This window comes from Herpailurus yagouaroundi, unplaced genomic scaffold, assembly GCF_014898765.1.
Source record: "Herpailurus yagouaroundi ecotype Mexico unplaced genomic scaffold, PumYag 163, whole genome shotgun sequence".
Lineage (NCBI taxonomy): Eukaryota > Metazoa > Chordata > Mammalia > Carnivora > Felidae > Herpailurus > Herpailurus yagouaroundi.
Window position 1 is genome coordinate 9,513,008 of NW_024412404.1, and position 19,291 is coordinate 9,532,298.

The 19,291-nt window shown below is 39.6% G+C and overlaps 1 protein-coding gene across 9 annotated transcripts in view; it reads left to right on the top strand.

The window, feature by feature from the left end:
- SIRT1 (sirtuin 1) overlaps positions 1 to 19,291 on the top strand; it is a 65,067-nt gene that overhangs the window by 23,188 nt on the left and 22,588 nt on the right. For 5 of the 9 annotated variants that reach the window (XM_040485173.1, XM_040485172.1, XM_040485176.1 and 2 more), the window contains 3 exons: positions 8,568 to 8,707; positions 14,168 to 14,661; positions 16,075 to 16,191. In XM_040485173.1, coding sequence (XP_040341107.1) covers positions 8,688 to 8,707; positions 14,168 to 14,661; positions 16,075 to 16,191 — 631 coding nt within the window. In that variant the 5' untranslated portion in view covers positions 8,568 to 8,687. Of the gene's footprint in view, positions 1 to 8,567; positions 8,708 to 14,167; positions 14,662 to 14,805; positions 14,961 to 16,074; positions 16,192 to 19,291 lie in introns of those variants that run through there. The other 4 variants (XM_040485179.1, XM_040485178.1, XM_040485180.1 and 1 more) reach the window with 2 other exon arrangements.

Here is a 19,291-nt window from a genome sequence, read left to right on the forward strand (position 1 = left end):
TAAACCTCTGGCAATACTGACAAGAAAAATGAGAGAAGACACAAATTATCATTAACAGGAATGAAAGAGGGGAAACATTATTACAGACTCTACAGACATCCAAAAGATAATGACAATACTGCAAGCAAGTCCCATAAATCAAATTACCAAGAGAAATAGACCAATTCTTTGAAGGACACAAAGAACCAAAACTCACATAAGAAGAAATAGATAACCTGCATAATTCTATATTTATTAAAGACATTTAATTTGTAAAAATCCTCCAACAAAGAAAATTTCAGTCTAACAAACATTTAAGGAAGAAGTAATACCAGTAAATAGAAGGGAATACTTTCCAACTTATATTAGGAATCCTGTATTATTCTGATTTCCCAAACCAGAGAAAGAGTACAAGAAATTAAAGCAACAGATCAGTATCATTAATGAACATAGATGAAACAATCTTCCACAAAACATTAGCAAATGGAATCTAGTAGGAGTTATCCTGGGAATGCAAGGCTGGCTCAACACTCAAAAATCAACCAATGTAACTCATCATTTCAACAGACTAAGGAAGAAAAGGTATATGATCATCTCAGTAGGTGCAGAAAAATCATTTAACAATTCAACATTTATTTATGATTTAAAAAAAACTCACAGCAAACTATGGATAAAAGGAACTTTCTCCTGAAAGAGAATGTCTACAAAACAATGCAGCTAATATACATAATGGGAAAGACTGAATGCTTCTTCCTTATATCTGAAGAAGGCAAGGATGTCTGCTCTTATTCACATTAAACATTTTATTGGAAATTATAACCAGTGCAATAAAGCAAGAATAAGAAAAGACATATAGATTTGAAAAGAAAGAATAAAACTATCTCTATTCTCAGACAATATGATTGTCTATGTAGACATCAAGGAATCTACAAAAAAGCTCCTAGAACTAATAAGTAAGTTTAGTAAAGTCACAGATTATTAGGTTAATATTAAAAATCAAGTGTATTTTTATATTCTAGGAATGAACAATTAGAATTTAAAATTTTTAAAACTACTGGAGCACCTGGGTGGCTCAATTGGTTAAGCGTCCAACTTTGGCTCAGGTCATGATCTCATGAGTTTGAGCCCCGCATCGGGCTCTGTGCTAACAGCTCAGAGCCCAGAGCCTGCTTCAGATTCTGTGTCTCCCTCTTTCTCTCTCTCTCTACCCCTCCTCCGCTCCAGCTCTGTCTCTCTCTGTCTCAAAAAATAAACATTAAAAGAAATAAAAAATTTTAAAGTACATTCAAAACAATAAATAAAAATTAAAAAATAAAAAAGTAACCACTTACAATAGTACCCCAAAAATATAATCTCTAGGTATAAGTCTAACAAAATATGTGCAGGATCTATATACTGAAAGCTACAAAACACTGATGGAAGAAATTAAAGTCTAAATAAATAGGGAGATATGCTATGTGAGAATATTAGAACATTTAGTATTGTTATGATATTGATTCTCTCCAAATTGAACTATGGATTCAATGTGATCACAGTCAAAATTTCAGCCTGGTTTTTTAGATATATATGGGCAAGCTTAATATAAAATTTTATATGAACAGGCAAAGGAATTAGAATAACCCAAGCAATTTTGTAGAAGAGCAAAGTTGGAGGGCTGCTACTACCAGATTTTTTATAAAATGTTTATTTTGAGAAAGAGAGTGCCTGCTCGTGTGTGAGGGGTGGAGGGGCAGAGGGTGAGGGAGATAGAGAATTCCAAGCAGGCTCCATGCTCAGCACAAAGCCTGATGCAGAGCTGGATCTCACAACTGTGAGATCATGACTGTGAGATCATGACCTGAGCCAATATCAGGAGTCAGACACTTAACCAACTAAACCACCCAAGCACCCCTGCTACTATCAGATTTTAAGATTTAGTATAAAGTTATACAATCAAGATAGCATACTATTGGTGAAAGACATATGCATCCATGGAATGGGATCGAGATCTGAAAGAGACCCACACAAAACCCACAACTGATTTTTGACAAATGTGCAGAGTCAACTCAACAGAGAAAGACAGTATTTTCTAGCAGTAGTGATGGAACAACTAGATATCCATAGGCAAACAATAAGAAAACAAAAACAAAAGGCACTTTGACCGATACTTCACATACTTCATACAAAAACTAGCCCAAAAGAAGTGGACAGAAATGTAAAGTTACAACCAAAAAACTTATGGAAGAAAAATATAAGAAAATATTTGTGGCCTTGGGTTAAGCAAAGGGTTATTAGATATAATACCAACAGCAAAATTCACAAAAGAAAAAAATGATAAATTGATCTTTGTTAGTATTAACCTCTGCTCTGTAAAGAAAGGGATCTGGTTAAGAGAATGAATGACAGGCTGCAGACTGGGAGAAATATTTGCAAATCACATATCCAACAAAGTACTTTAATCCAAAATATGTAGGGAATTTACAAGGCACAACAAAACCTTATGACAAAAGAGCCAAGAATATGCAGTAGGTAAAGGATAGTCTCTTCAGTAAATGGTGTTGGGCAGGGCACCTGGATGGCTCAGTCGGTTAAGTGTCTGACTTCAGCTGAGGTCATGGTCTCATGGTTCATGTGTTCGAGCCGAGTTGGGGTCTATGCTGACAGCTCAGAGCCTGGAGCCTGCTTCAGGTTCTGTGTCTCCCTCTCTCTGCACCTCCCCCGCCTGTGCTCTGTCTCTCTCTCTCTCTCTCTCTCAAAAATAAATAAACCTTAAAAATAAGAAAATGGTATTGGAAAACTAGACATTCACATTCAAAAGAGTAAAGCTGGACCACTATCTTTTACCATATACAATTATCAACTCAAAATGGATTAAAGACTTGAACATAAAACCTAAAATCATAAACTTCCTAGAAGAAAACGTAGGGAGTAAACTCCTAGACATCAGTCTTAGAGATGATTTTTTTGAATTTGACACCAAAGCAAAAGCAACAGAAGCAAAAATAAACAAGTGGCACTACATCAAACTAAAAACTTTCTGAATAGCAAAGGAAAGCATCAATGAGATGAAAAGGTAACCTACAGAATATGAAACACTATTTGTAAATCACATATTTGATAAAAGGTTAATATCCAAAATATATATTTAAAAAAACCTCAGACAACTCAAAAGAAAACAAACAATCCAATTAAAAACTCAGCAGAGGATCTGAATAGACATTTTTCCAAAAAGGACATACAGATGGCTAACAGAAATATGAAAAGGTGCTCAGCATCACTAATCAACAAGGAAATGCAAATTAAAACCACAATGAGATATCACCTCACACCTGTTAGAATGACTGTCCTTGAAAAGATAAGAGGTGCACCTGAGGGGCTCGGTTGGATGAGCATCTGACTCTTGATTTTTGACTCAGATCATGATCTCACGGTTTGTGAAATGGAGCCTCCCTTGTTGGGTTCCATGTTGACAGCTCAGAGCCTGCTTGAGATTCTCTCTGTTCCTCTCTCTTCACCTCCCCACTCATGCTCTCTCTCTCTCTGAAAAAAAGCAAGTAAACGCTTAAAAATAAATAAATAAATAAATAAATAAATAAATAAATAAATAAAAATAAAGATAAGAGATATTAAGTGCTAGGAAGGATGTGGAGAAAGGGAACCCTTGTGTACATTGTGGGAATGCAGCTACAATGGAAAACAGTATGGAGGCTCCTCAAGAAAATAAAAATAGAATAACCAAGTAATCCAGTAATTTCACTCTGGGAATTTATGCAAAGAAAATGAAATCACTATCTTGAAAGATATCTGCACCCGCCATATTCACCGCAGCATTGTTTATAGTAGCCAAAACATGGAAACAACCTAAGTGTCCATCGATGGGTGAATGGATAAAGAAAATGTGAAATATGATATATGTGAAATATTGTTCAGCCATAAAAAAGAGGGAAATCCTGCCACTTGCAACAACATGGATGAACCTTGCGGGCATTATACTAGGTGAAATAAGTCAGACAGAAAAAAGATTAATATTGTATGATTTCAGGGGCACCTGGGTGACTCAGTTGTTAAGCATCTGACTTCGGCTCAGGTCATGATCTCATGGTTCATGGGTTCGAGCCCCTCATTGGGCTCTGTGCTGACAGGTCAGAGCCTGGACTATGCTTTGAATTCTGTGTATCTCTCTCTCTCTCTCTCTCTCTGCCCCTCCCCCACTCATGTGGGCCCACCTGCGCACATGCGTGCACTCTCTCTCTCAAAAATAAATAAATATTTTTTAAAATATTGTATGGTTTCATTTCTATGTGGAATCTAAAAACAAAAAAAAACCCAAATGCATAAAAACATTTTGATGGTTGCCACAGGCAGGGGGTGGGTGAAATGGATGAAGATGATCAAAAGACACAAACTTCCAGTATGAATCCTAGGGATGTAATGTACCGTATGGTGACTTTAGTTAATGTAACTGTATTATATATTAAAAAATTGCTAAGAAAGTAAGGCTAAATACATATGTGCAAAATTTTGTAGCTATGTGTGGTGGTGAATTAACTAAATTCTGGTAATCATTTTGCAATATATTTATCTATCAAATCATTATGTTGTACAACTAAAACTAATACAATGTTATATGTAAATTATAGTTCAGTAGAAAAAAAGAAAAAAGAAAACAAACAATGCAATACAAAGTACAAGATTGTGGGGCGCCTGGGTGGCTCAGTTGGTTAGGCGTCCGACTTCGGCTCAGGTCATGATCTCATGGTTCGTGGGTTCGAGCCCCGCATCCGGCTCTGTGCTGACAGCTCAGAGCCCAGAGCCTGTTTCAGATTCTGTGTCTGCCTCTCTCTTTGCCCCTCCCCCACTCATGCTCTGGCTCCCTCTGTCTCAAAAATAAATCGACATTAAAAAATTTAAAAAAAACCAAAGTACAAGATTGATAAATTAGTCTGCATTAAAACTAATGCTTCTGTTCATCAAAAGACACCATTAAAGAGGTGGATGCATTTGGTGAAAAGCTAATAGGAAACTTTATAAAGTTATAATGAATGGATCCAGCTGACGAACTGGCCATGTAGCTAGATTTCATTAAATGCTTGTCATGGTCTTCTATTTGCCCTCAATTCCATTCTGTCACCTTGAATGATAAAATTTCCCAGGATTCCTTGTGTGTAGCCACTTGACTGTTCCTAGACAGTTGAATGGGAGAAGTAGTAGCATCATTTCCAGGACTGGCCCATAAAACCTTTCAACAGATGTTACTTAATTTCCTTTGCCTGTCCAATGGCAAAGCTACAAGATAAAAGGGACAAGGGTCTCTTGGTCACTTTTTAATGGAAAGCTGACCCCAGAAGCCATCAGATGAAAAACACCCATGTAGGATTGTTGTGTGAATGAGAAGTAAACTTTTGCTGTATTTAGCCATTGAAATCTCTGGATGATTATTACAGCAGCTAGTCTACCCTACCACAACTCTGACAGTGGCTTTTTTACTGTGTTCTTTGGGGACCCTAAATCTTCTTAATGATGCCTTGAGGGATGTGGTAGAAACTTAGGGAGCCTACTTCAATCAGAACAGCCCTCCTTTTATATATTTAAGGCATATAATGTATGACATATGAACACACACACATATGATACATAATGATGCACATGGTGAAGACTTCAAAAGGCACAAAGGGTTCTACAGTAAAAAAAAGTCTTTATTTTTGAGGGAGAGAAAAAGAGAGAGAAAGAGAGAGAAGCAGGGGAGAGGAGCAGAGGGAGAGGGAGCGAATCTCAAGCCGGCTCCACACTCAGTGCAGAGCTAGACATGGGGCTCAATCCCATGACTGTGAGGTCATGACCTGAGCCAAAATCAAGAGTTGGACACTTAACTGACTGAACCACCCAGGCACATGCCCCACTACGCCCCCCACCTTGCCTGCCCCTGCCTCACCTGCAAAATCTTTCACCTTTGTCTTCCAGTCTCCCATTTGCATGCCCTAGGAGCAAGTTCTGTTACCCATTTCCTGAGTTTAAGTGACGATTCATATACATATAAACAATATGTACTGGTTGTATGTTTAACCAATTCCTTCTTAATGGCAAATTAGTGTATTTCCAATCTTTTGCTAATATAAACCATGGCACAATAAATACTCTTGAATAAAAGTCATTTTACACATATGCAAGTATGTGGATCTATAAAAATGGATTTCCAGTATTAGAATTGCCAGATTAAGAGGTATATGCATTTTACATTTTGATTAACAGTGCCAAGTTGCTTTCCGTAGGGTTGTACTAATTTCCATTTTTACTATTACTGTACAACTGGGTCTGGCTCTGCACATTCTTTTCAATGCAGCATATGATCAAATTTTGGTTCCTTACTACCCTGATAATGTGAAAAACGGCATTTCATTGTAAATTAGTGAGTGTTTCTCTTTTCATGAGTGACGTTTTATATCTTTCACATGTTTAAAAGCCACGTGCATTCCCTTTTCTGTGAACCGAACTCTTCATTTTCAACTGGCTATCAATCTTTTCCTTATTGATTGGTGTGAGTCCTTTAAATATTAAAGGAAATGGCTCTACATTATATAATAGGGTTAAGATCTTTCAATAGATAAATTCAGCTGCTAAAACCAAAGTTTGAAAATCACCGCCTATGCTGCTTTTTAACATGGCCTTGCTAATAAAAACCTTCCCCTCATTCCCTTGGGAATCTTTGTCAGTTAGAGTCCCATCCAGTACCACTTGCCCTGTGGTTGAAACTCTAGGACAGACTTTCTCAACTGTGGCACTGCTGATGTTTTGGCTGGAAAATTTTTCATTAGGGGCTGCCCTCTGCATCGCAGAATGTTGAGACGTATGACTGGCCTCTATCTGCTGAATGTCAGTTGTACCTTCCCTACGTCCCCCACTAAAAAATGTCTTCAGGGGCGCCTGGGTGGCTCAATTGGTTAGGCGTCTGACTCTTGATTTCTGCTCAGGTCATAATCTCACGGTTCATGCATCTGGCTGCATCTGGCTCTGCACTGGCAGTGAGAAGCCTGCTTGGGTTTCTCTCTCTTCCATTTCTCTCTGCTCCTTCCCAGCTCGTGCACACGTACTCACTCTCTCGCTCTCTCTTTTTCAAATAAATAAACAAGAAAAAAATGTCAAAAATCCTCTGGAGGGTAGGGGAGCAAAATTGCCCCAGTTGAGAACCACTGGTCTAGGACTTTATATAGCTGGTGGAAGGCAGGCCACATTATCAGCCTATCTATTTGCTTTAGTTTGGACATCCCACACATCTCCCCAAATGGTGTTTGATAATATATAGAATACTAAGTTCTGTATGGAAGTACAACACTTGTATTATAAACTGATCAAAAAGACTAAATAATATACATGAAACCATAAAAGAATAGCATCTGCTAAACTTGTGGTTATACCTTGGAAATTTAAAAAGAAGTAGTTTAAGGGGCGCCTGGGTGGCGCAGTCGGTTAAACGTCCGACTTCAGCCAGGTCAGGATCTCGCGGTCTGTGAGTTCGAGCCCCGCGTCGGGCTCTGGGCTGATGGCTCGGAGCCTGGAGCCTGTTTCCGATTCTGTGTCTCCCTCTCTCTCTGCCCCTCCCCCGTTCATGCTCTGTCTCTCTCTGTCCCAAAAATAAATAAACGTTGAAAAAAAAATTAAAAAAAAAAAGAAGTAGTTTAAGACAGGCAAGTCAGCTACCACTTAAGCCTCGCAGGGTTGGAGGGGCTTGAGGAGACCCCCAGAATCCAGATTCTAGCCCTCAGACTGTAGTTTCAAAAAATGGATCCTCGGGGCGCCTGGGTGGCTCAGTCGGTTGAGCGTCCGTCTTCAGCCAGGTCACGATCTCGCGGTCCGGGAGTTCGAGCCCCGCGTCAGGCGCTGGGCTGATGGCTCGGAGCCTGGAGCCTGTTTCCGATTCTGTGTCTCCCTCTCTCTCTGCCCCTCCCCCGTTCATGCTCTGTCTCTCTCTGTCTCAAAAATAAAAACATTAAAAAAAAAAATTCAAAAAATGGATCCTCTTTTCCTTTATGTATATATATGTGTATATATGTATATGTATGTATATATGTGTATATATATATATATATATATATTCTCATTTTAATATATGAAATTTTAGCAAGAAACATTTATTGATGTGTCCCTAACCCTTGTATCTATGCCTGCTTCCTCTATCAGGGATGTTAAAATGTTAATATTTTGACATTAACTTTCCATACTTTTTCCAAGTCTGTACAGCCACATCTGTATAGAGATTTGTATATACGTATTTAGGGGTCTTATTTTTTATTTTTTTATTTTTTTAAGTAGCCTCCATGCCCAGCACAGAGCCCAAAATGGAGCTTGAACTCATGACCGTAAGATCAAGACTTGAGCTGAGATCAAGAGTCAGATGCTTTACTGACTGAGCTACCCTGGCACCCCCTATAGGGAATTTAAAAATAATAAAAAAGTGGGTATTTGTTAAATAATAGAAAAGGTCATAGTATACACATTTTTGTGCAACTTGCTTTGTCACAGTGCATCACAAACATTTTTTGAGATCAGTTATAGATCATTTTAATGGTTGAATAATATGCCATAGTAAGTGTATACCATAATTTGATCAACAGGTTTCCTACTGAAGACATCTGGATTGTTTCTTTTTTTTCTTTTCCTGCAACATCAATACCATAATAAACATTCTTGCATTCATGACCTTACATATTCATACTTTTATTTTGTTAAGATAAATGGAATTTTGGATTGAAAGGTATGTATATATTTATAGTTTTAATAAATATTCCAGATTACTTTCCAACACTATAATAGCAATGTATGAGAGTATTAGTTCCCCCATATCCTGGTAAGCAATAGATGGCAATAATAAAATTTGTTTTGTGTTTGCCTAAAAAACGTTTGCCTGTAAAAAATGAAAAATGGGTACCTCATTGTTTTACTTGCATATCTGTGACTACTAATAAATTTGAGCATATTTTAAATTTTTACGTAGTCAAATATGCATTTCATTTTTTAATTTTTTTATTTAATTTAATTTTTTTGGTGGAGCATATAGGGAAATACAGATTTTATATGGCTCCTGTCCTGGGGTGCCTGGGTGCTCAGTTGGTGAAGCATCTGACTTTTGATTTTGGCTCAGGTCATGATCTCACAGTTTGTGAGTTCAAGCCCCGAATCGGGCTCTGTGCTGACAGTGCACAGTGTGCTTGGGATTCTCTGTCTCCCTCTCCACCTCACCCCCAGACCCCCCAAAAAATAAAGTTTTAAGACAAACAAACAAATAAATAAATGGCTCCTGTCCTAGTTAAGTTCTTTCTTCATACAGAATTATATGATATTCTTATTGTATTTTTTAATTTAGATACTTGGCCCACTTAGAATTTATTTTTTTATCTACTTTGAGGTAGGAATCTATATTTTTCCACGTTAGTAACTAGTTTTGTCAATACCATTTTTTTTAGAATACAAAGAGTTGGTACTAACTCCTCTAATAAATTGTAGTCATATGAGACTGATATTAAAGCTATAAAGTCAGTTTATTTGTTTATATAAATAGAACTGCAAAGTCAGCCAGAATATAAATGTTGACTCTTCAAACATTGTCTCTCCAGTGGGAAATTCTATATGGAAACCAAATTACTGTTGAAGACTGCTTAGGGGACTTAGTACTAAAAAGCAAGTAAAAAATCTTAGTGACTAGTATCAGAAGTCTATGACAGGCTTTGATATAGTAAAAAATATTTTGTCTTTCTCCTCAGTTCCTGACACAGAACTCTGTAAAACCTTGGAATTTCCTGAGTGATAAGAGTGTTTTTTGGTTATTCATAATGAGCCCCTTTCCATCACTTCTGAGTTCATGCTAATGATGTACTTCTTGAATTGGGACCCTCAGCCTCAAGATGGGGCTGGTCACCAGAAAGATAAAGTGATTAGAGGGTGGGAACTTTCAGCCCACTCTAGACCTCCAAATACAGGGGCTGGGGTGTGCTGGAGATTGAGATCTATAAAAACTCTTGAAGGGATGCCCATGTGGCTCACTCGGGTAAGCATCCAACTCTTGATTTTGGCTCAGGTCATGATCTCAGGTCATGGTTTGTGGGTTTGATCCCCGAGTCAGGTTCTGCTCTGACAGAGTGGAGCCTGCTTGGGATTCTCTCTCTCTCCTGTCTCTCTCTGCCCCTCCCCACCTTCTCAAAATAAGTAAATAAACTTAAAAAAAACCAACTCTTGAAAAATGGAGAGATCTTCCAAATTGGTGAGCACACCCACATCCTGAGAGGGTGGTGCACTTCAACTCCATAGGGACAGAAGCTACTATGCTTGGGACCTTTCTGCACCCTGCCCTCAGTACCTCTTTTTTTATCTGGCTCTTCATTTGTATCCTTTGTAAGGATACAGAAGATATGTTTACTTTGTAAATGTAAGTAATGTGTCTTTCTGACTTCTGTGAGCCATTCTAGGAAATGATTGAATTTTAGGAGGGTATCATGGGAACACCCATTTTATAGTTAGTCAGAAGTACAGGAGTTCTAGGACTTGTGACTGGCATCTGAACTAGGGGCAGTTTTGTAAGACTGAGCCCTTAAGCTGTAAGGTCTTTACTAACTCTGGGTAGTTAGTGTCAGGATTGAGTTGAATTATTGAACACCCATTTGGTGTCTGAAGAATCAGAGAACTGAAAAACACCTCATAGGTCAGTACATCTATGTTCATCTTGTCAAACAAGGTATCACCAATCTCATGTCATGTTTCACAGACTTTCTCACCTGAACTGTGCTGGGGACAAACTGAATTTCTTCCCTTGCTTCTTGCCTTTTTTCTTTTCTTTTTTAGACCCACACTGCCCATCATCCTTCATTCAATAATTCTTTTCCTGTGTGGAAATATTAATTTACATTCTTCATTTATTCTTTCGTTCAATAAATATATGTGCCAGTTACTCTAATAAAAAGCTGATGATGGGGCACTTGGGTGGCTCAGTAGGTTGAGCGTCTGACTTCAGTTTTGTTCATGATCTCACTGTTTGTGGAGTTCAAGCCCTATTTCGGGCTCTGTGCTGACAGCTCAGAGCCTGAAGCCTACTTTGGATTCTGTGTCTCCCTCTCTCTCTCTGCCCCTTCTCCTCTCTCTCTCTCTCTCTCTTTCTCTCAAAAATAAACATTTAAAATTTTTTTTTTAAAAAGTAATGATACAGAGCTGAACCAGATGGACAAAATTCCTGCTCAAGTTGGGGGAGACCATCAATAAAACATAGAGAAAAATAAACTAACAAATAAATAGGGGATAATGTATTGAATAAGGAATAGAGAAGATTGTTTTAGGGAAGGAGGCACAGACAAAAAAGTATGACAAATATATGGCAGAAATGTATGTGTTTAAGTGCTTTCAGAGTTATTTTCTACATATATAAGCAAATACATATATATGGTCTCCCTTCCACACTCTCCTTCTATTTTTTCACAAATAGCATTATATTATACACACTGTTCTACATCGTACACTGTGCAGCTTAGAGATCATCCCATATGAAAACTTAAAGAGCTTCCTCATTTAAAAAAAATGGCTTTCTAAAATGATAAATTCAAGTTAAAGTATACTAATGCTAAAAATATTTATAAGAAGGTGAAGGCCAGATTCAGGTAACATTTGAAAAACTGGATGCAAACTTGCAAGCTTTAAGGACTATGACTTGAATTTCAGGCAAGTAGTTCTCAACTACTGGTAGGCCAGAAGTCTAGTTGAAAGGGTTTCGTTTTGTTTTTAATACCACTTGTGTCTCATTTATCCTACCTGTCATGTATGCTGCTTTCTGATTTTTCAGCATAGTAGCAACCATATTGATCACATAGCATTTCATAAATATCAGCAAGTGTCTTTGATGTACAATATACATAAATGAATGATTGAATTAATAGGTAATGGATGTCCATAAGCTTACAAATCCCTTTCTCACAAAAAGCTGAGAATTTTCTCTCAAAACTTTTAATTTTTTTCATGTTTATTTATTTTGAGAGTGAGAGAGGGAGAGCATGCACAAGGGAGGGTCAGAGAGAGGGAGAGAGAATTCCAAGCAGGCTCTACACTGTCAGTACAGAGCCAACACCAGGCTTGATCTCACAAACCATGAGATCATGCATGACCTGAGCTGAAATCAAGAGTTGGACACTTAACCGACTGAGCCACCCAGGTGCCCCTCAATTTTTAAAAAAATGTTTTTTAATGTTTGTTCATTTTTTTTGAGAGAGAGAGACAGAGTGTGAGTGGGAGTGGGGCAGAGAGAGAGGGAGATAGAGAATCTGAAGCAGGCTCCAGGCTCTGGGTTGTCAGCACAGAACCTGATGTGGAGCTCAAACTCTTAAATTCAAGAAGCTCGAGATCATGACCTGAGCCAAAGTCAGATGCTTAACCAACTGAGCCACCCAGGTGCCCCTCAAATTTTTTAAAAAGATAAACTGTTTTCCGTATTTTGTAGGTGTTTTTGTTTTGTTTTTAAGTGATCTCTACACCCAAGGTAGGGCTAGAACTCACATCCCTGAGATTAAGAGTCACATGCTCTACTGACTGAGCCAGCCAGGCACCCCAATCTTTCTCTCAATTTTGATGGGATACTGACTCTCAACATTTCATATACTACATCTCAGCAGTGTGGTTGAGAATCAGTTTATGAGCTATTTTGCAGGTTAAGACGGAGAAAGTAGGGAGAGAGCAGGACCAAGAATGTCAGCCAGGAAGGGTGAGGTGCCTATGTAGTTAGGAATTGGAGAGAGTGTAGGAAGGAAGGGAAGGACAACAGGATTTGGTCACCGATTGGTTAGAGGGCATCAATCTAAAGGAACACATCAAATATGATTCCTAGGCTTTAAGGACAAAAGAGATTACTTTCAGAAATGAAAAGTCAGTAGTTGTAGGCAAAGTTTCTCAGTTTAATTTGAAATGCAATGCCTTTTGGATTTAGATGGGGCCTTAGTGATACACTTCCAACATTCTAATTTTTTTTTTAAGGTTGAAGAAACAACTTAGGTTGTTTGCCTAAATAATTGGCCCAGTATAGGTAGGCCCCCATGGTAAACTTCAGGTATGATTTACTATAAACTTGGAGCAGTCCTTTAAGCAGTTCTAGTGCCATACTGCAGGGGCAGATGCCCTACCAACCATTGGCTCCAGATCTGCCATGTATTGTAGGAGTCATTAGTTAAGGCTAGATATGGAGGTACAGGCTCCTGGAATTTCAGAGAAGGTGGAAAGTAGAGGGGCGTCTTGTATGCAAAGAGCTACATTATTTGTTTGTGTAAGGAGCTAATATTTTTGAGCCACTAGTACTCCTCACTTTACATCTATCTTGTTCAATTCTCATAACCCTGCGAATAAGAAATTACCATACTAAAGATGAGAATATTGCGTTTAGAAAGGCTAAATTGCTGAAGCTAGTAGGCAAGAATCTCAAATTCCAACCCAAATTCAGAAGTGTATACGGGCCCGACTCATGCTCATTCTGCTCTTTCCATACGACCCACTGGGTTTAATACACTCAGAGAAGGTAATTCACACCTTTGGAGCCAAGCTGGGGTCAGAAAGCAGACATGCTAACCTCCAATCCCCCAAGTCAGAGGTTTTTCATGGGGGACATATGCCTTTAAGTATTTGACAATCTACACCACCGTATACACGCGATGAAGAGAAGGGGGGAAAGCAGTCAGCTAAACATTCTGTTTTTAGGAAGAAAAAGGAGCTAAGAGCAGCTATCAGAAGGGTGTGAAGAAAGTGCGGAGTGAACTGCGTCTTTTTCCCTCTACTTAACGCTGGTTAACGAGACTATCCAGTGTAATTCACGAAGCTAAGCCTTGGCCAGCTTCGTTCCTTATCGCCTCTCAGGAACGAAGTTTTAAACCTTTAGCTTAAATATAGAAAGACTAAGGCAAGCAAGGTGTTCACTTCAGATTTAAGTGGAAACGCACAGGGTGAACCAAAACTAGGGCCACCCCTGAGGCAGTGATTTGAGGACAGTTTTGAAAATAAGTTGGGAAACGGGAGAGTTTGGCTGCGAGAAGCGCTTGCCGCAGAGGGGTGGGGCCGAGTTTCCTCCCAGCCCACGCCGCCTCCGCCCGCCACGTGACCCGCCGTGTTGTGGTCTGGCCCGCGTGGGTGGCGGGAGCGGCGGGAGGGCGGGGGCGAAGAGGGCCGGGTCACGTGACGGGGTTTAAATCTCCCGCAGCCCGAGCCGCGGGGGCGCCAGTGCCGCGAGTCGAGCGGGAGCAGAGGAGGCGAGGGAGGAGGGCCAGAGAGGCAGTTGGAAGATGGCGGACGAGGCGGCGCTCGCCCTTCAGCCCGGCGGCTCCCCCTCGGCGGTGGTGGCCGAGAGGGAGGCCGCGTCGCCGCCCGCCGGAGAGCCACTCCGCAAGAGGCCGCGGAGAGACTGTCCAGGCCTGGGGCGGAGCCCGGGCGAGCCCGGTGGGGCGGCCCCCGAGCGTGAAGTGCCGGCGGCAACCGGAGGCTGCCCCGCGGCGGCCGCGGCGCTGTGGCGGGAGGCGGCAGCGGCGGGCGAGGAGCGGGAGGCCCAGGCGGCGACGGCCGGAGAAGGAGACAATGGGCCGGGCCTACAGGGCCTAACCCGGGAGCCGCCGCCGGCCGACGACTTCTACGACGACGACGACGACGAGGGCGAAGAGGAGGAAGAGGCGGCGGCGGCGGCGGCGATTGGGTACCGAGGTGCGCAGGGCGCGGGCGGTTGGGACTGCGCATCCCCTCCTCCCTCTCTTGGGGCCCCTTCTGGTGTGGGGTGAGGAGGTTCTCTGGGGCGGGCCGGGGGCTCAGGGCTGGTTTTGCGGCGTCCCGCTCCCCATCGCGGGCCTCCTTAGCTGCGCGCCTTCGGGGCTGCTGGCCCGGCTGCGGGAGCGGCCCGAGTACTCCCCCCTCCTCTCCCTCTTTCCTTCCCTGCACGGCCCGCCTAGGCGGCCTTGCGCTTTGCGCAGCCGCCGGGCCGCCCAGCTCCCGCAGTTGGTTTTAAAGTAAGTTTTTCTATCCTCTTAACTCTTTTAGCATATTGCCTTTGTTAAACATCGTTCACTTTTTCACACCCCTTCTCTCCACACTTAAATCTGCAACTTTTGTCCCTTGCATCGACCTTTTGCAGTTGTGTTTGCAAACTGACACACCTGTGCAGTTGGTAACTTTTTTTTTCCCTTGAAGGTTTTTATTTTTAAACTTGTTTTAAATTTAAGGAGCAAAGCTTTTTTTCTAAAGTCATAGCCTGCAAAATTTGAAAATCAGAGGCTATTCTAAAGACATTACCATTCTGTGGTGCAATTAATGCTGGGTATGGAAGCATTATAGTACCTTGAGTACTTAATATAAATAGTACTTTTTTTCTGATTATGTGCTCATGTTTTTTAGAGTAGGTGTAATTGCGTGTGTGTGTGTGTGTGTGCGCGCGCGCGCGCGCGTGTGTGTATCTGTAACCCTGAAACACGAATTGACATTTTTCTGGCATGCTAAAGCAGATAGATGTGTTAGTTTTGTATGTCATGTCATCTTTGAGGGTTTCATTTTTTTGATCGGAATTGTTTATGTCTTGGATGGATGTTTGTCTTTATCAATAAATCTTACCAGTGGACCATTGGGCCATACCTGAGCATTAAGGTCTGCATTAATAAAACGACCCCTGATTTCAGTAAATACAGTTTAATATGGGAAACTAATAATGATGCAAGGAAATCTTTGTGTCTGGTATTATGTAAGAGACGGGAAAATTATTGTGATTATATTTGAGTCACTTGTTAAATTTTTGACAAGTTTCATGCATTCCCATTATTTGTAATCAATCAATTCAGTCCAACTAGATTGCTACTTTTTGTGTTTTGATTAAGTATAATTAACTTATTTCTAGATTTTGATGAACTGAAAGTTGTAGATAATGGGCAGAATCCCTAAAGATGAAGACATACTGTTCCTGTGAATGGTGCAAGCTGACCCAGTAGGCATTTTTTTTTTACATAGGCAGTATGAATGAATGTTCAGTGGTTTATTCAGTGAAAATCTTTACATAATAACTGTTACAGATCTGCATACATTTTAGATTCAGATTGTTTCAGCAGCCTTGAGTTACTTTGGTTTCTTTTGCAGATAACCTTCTGTTTGGTGATGAAATAATCACCAATGGTTTTCATTCCTGTGAAAGTGATGAGGATGATAGAGCCTCACATGCAAGTTCTAGTGACTGGACTCCAAGGCCACGTATAGGTATGATTTCAGATCTTTAGTGAATAGTGTCTTTTTCTTTGTATATCTTTTTGTGCCAACTGAAAATACAGTTTTCTATACCCTTATAACCTGGTGATGAGGTTCTTAGGTGCTTTCTGAGATTTAGTATCAGCTTATGTTTTTAGGGAAAGTCTGGTGCTTTGTTTTTGTTTTTAAGCCTGTCAAGCCCCATGGAAGCTGGCCTCTGGTGTTTTTCAGTCAGGTCCTTCTCACACCTTCAGTCCTTTTCACTTGTACCCCTCTGTGTGGAGTACTTTTTCTCCAGTTAGAGTATCTTGCTCTCCCTCAATTCAAATCTGTTCTTTTTTTTTTTTTTTTTTTTCCCCCCTTAAAACTTACCGCTTCTTAACAAAGTCTGTATCTAACTTCTTTATTGTCGTAGTTGCTGTGCTAGAATATAAGCCCCATGGGGGCAGGGATTTTGACTGTTTGGTATAGTGTTTTGTCAGTGCCTAGCACACAGTTTGTGCTTAACAAATATTAAATATGTGGATGAAATGGGAAAGTAATCTGAAGTAGAGAACACTATCAGATTTTTATACCAAAGTTATAATATGAGCATCCTGAAAATCTTTCTCTTAATGTGCTCTCATTCTTTCAAAAGTGCCTTGTCTCTTTAAACTAGTGGTGATTAGTTCCTGTTTAGTGTCTGTAATGTTTACTCAAACTAGGAAACTGATGTAAGAAATTTCATAGTAAAAATTATGAATGGTCAAAATATCAATAATGTATGTATCATTTAAAAGATAGTAATTATATATAGGTTTCCTGTGGGCTTTAGGGGCTGGTACCTTTACTTTATTGATTTTTAGAACTCATTTGTACATAACTTCTATTAATTACCGTGTATTTTTCAAGATCTTAGCTATAGAAATTTGATTTTGGTAGTTTTTTTTCTTTTTTGTTCTTACTGCTTTTATTCAGTTTTATCATGGAGGTTCTGGCTACTACAATAGACAAAAATAAAAGGAATCTACATTAGGAAGGCAGTTGGAAACCTGTTATTATTTGCAGAAGACATCATTTAAGTAGAAATTTGATGGAAACGTCAAAAACTACTAGAGTTAAATGATTAGAAGAAAGTTGTAGGATATGTCATCACTATTAAAACTCAACTGTATCCCTATATATTAGCAACAGACAATCAGAATTTGAAACTTAGACCTTGATATCATTTGTTGGGGCGCCTGGGTGGCTCAGTCATTTGGGCTTCCAACTTCAGCTAAGGTCATGATCTCATGGTTCGTGGATTCTTTAGTTCCATCCCCAGGTCTTGCAGACCCTGCCTCAGATCCACTGTCTCCCTCTCTCTTGGCCCCTCCCCCACCACCTGCTGTCCCTCTCTCTTGAAAACAAAACATTAAAAAAAAAAGTGGATATAATTTGTAATAGCATTAAAAATTGGTAGTTAATTAAACTCCTAAAATACATACTTAGTATTTTATAGTTCAAGGGGATAACCTAACTCTTTTCTATTTATTCATAACTCAACACTTATCTTTCCTTTGGTTTTCATCAAATGATGGTGTTCAAAATGATTAAAAAAGCATGAAAGAAATTGCAGAAGTAGAAACAATTGCTTTGGAAACTTATAAAGTTACTTAGAACATGAAATTTGGCATGCAGCTCTGGGTGTGCATTCTGGCTTTGCAACTTACTAAGTGGGTAATTTTGAGCAAACTATTTTACGTCTCACAGTGTTTGTTTTCTTTTTTTATTTTTAAATTTAAATTATTTTAAAAATTTGTATCCAGGGTAGCATATAATGCAACAATGATTTCAGGATAGATTCCTTAATGCTCCTTACCCATTTAACCCATTCCCCCCCCCCCCCACAACCCCTCTGGTAACCCTCTGTCTGTTCTCCATATTTAAGAGTCTCATGTTTTGTCCCCTTCCCTGTTTTTATATTATTTTGCTTCCCTTCCCTTATGGTCATCTGTTTTGTATCTCAGAGTCCTCATGTGAGTGAAGTCATATGATATTTGTCTTTTTCTGAGTGACTAATTTAACTTAGCATAATGTCCTCTAGTTCCATTCACGTAGTTAAGAATGGCAAGATTTCATTCTTTTTGATTGCCAAGTAATACTCCATTGTGTATATATACCACATCTTTATCCATTCATCCATCCATGGACATTTGGGCTCTTTCCATACTTTGGCTATTGTTGATAGTGCTGCTATAAACATGGGGGTGCATGTGTCCTTTCGAAACAGCATACCTATATCCCTTGGATAAATACCTAAATACCATTGCAGTTTTTGATTTGTATTTCCCTGATGATGAGTGATGTTGAGCATTTTTTCATGTGTCGGTTGGCCATCTGAATATCTTTGGAGAAGTGTCTATTCATGTCTTTTGCCCATTTCTTCACTGGATTATTTGTTGTTGGGTGTTGAGTTTGATAAGTTCTTCATAAATTTTGGACACTAACCCTTTATCTGATATGTTGTTTGCAAATATCTTCTCCCAGTCTGTCAGTTGCCTCTTAGTTTTGCTGATTGTTTCCTTCGCTGTGCAGAAGCTTTTTATTTTGATGAGGTCCCAATAGTTCATTTTTGCTTTTGTTTCCCTTGCCTTCGGAGACGTGTTGAGTAAGAAGTTGCTGTGGCCCAGGTCAAAGAGGTTTCTGCCTCAGTGTTTGTTTTCTTATCTGTTAAACCTCTTTCAGGGAAGATTTATGTGAATTAATAACTGTTCTGACATTAAACACATATTCAGTAAATGAAGGTGATTATTATCAGCAGTTGAATAATTAATGTTGGTAGTCTTTTGATCCAGATCAAATTAATGTACTAAATTTTTTTTTTAAGTCTAACATGACAAATATTTTTTTGAAAGAAAAAATACTAAATGATCTGAAGAGTGAATTTTGGTTTTATTCTTAGAAACAGGAGAGATGAGGCTGGATTCAGGAACTCCAGGGGCAGGCCCAACTCTGGATTTGATCTCCCTGAGCACTAGCTTCAAAGAATGAAATACCTTTATATTGCATTTTCTTACTTTGCAAAAAAACTTCAAAGTTTGATAATTCATTACTTGAAAATAAATGAGATTTTGGGGCACCTGGGTGGCGC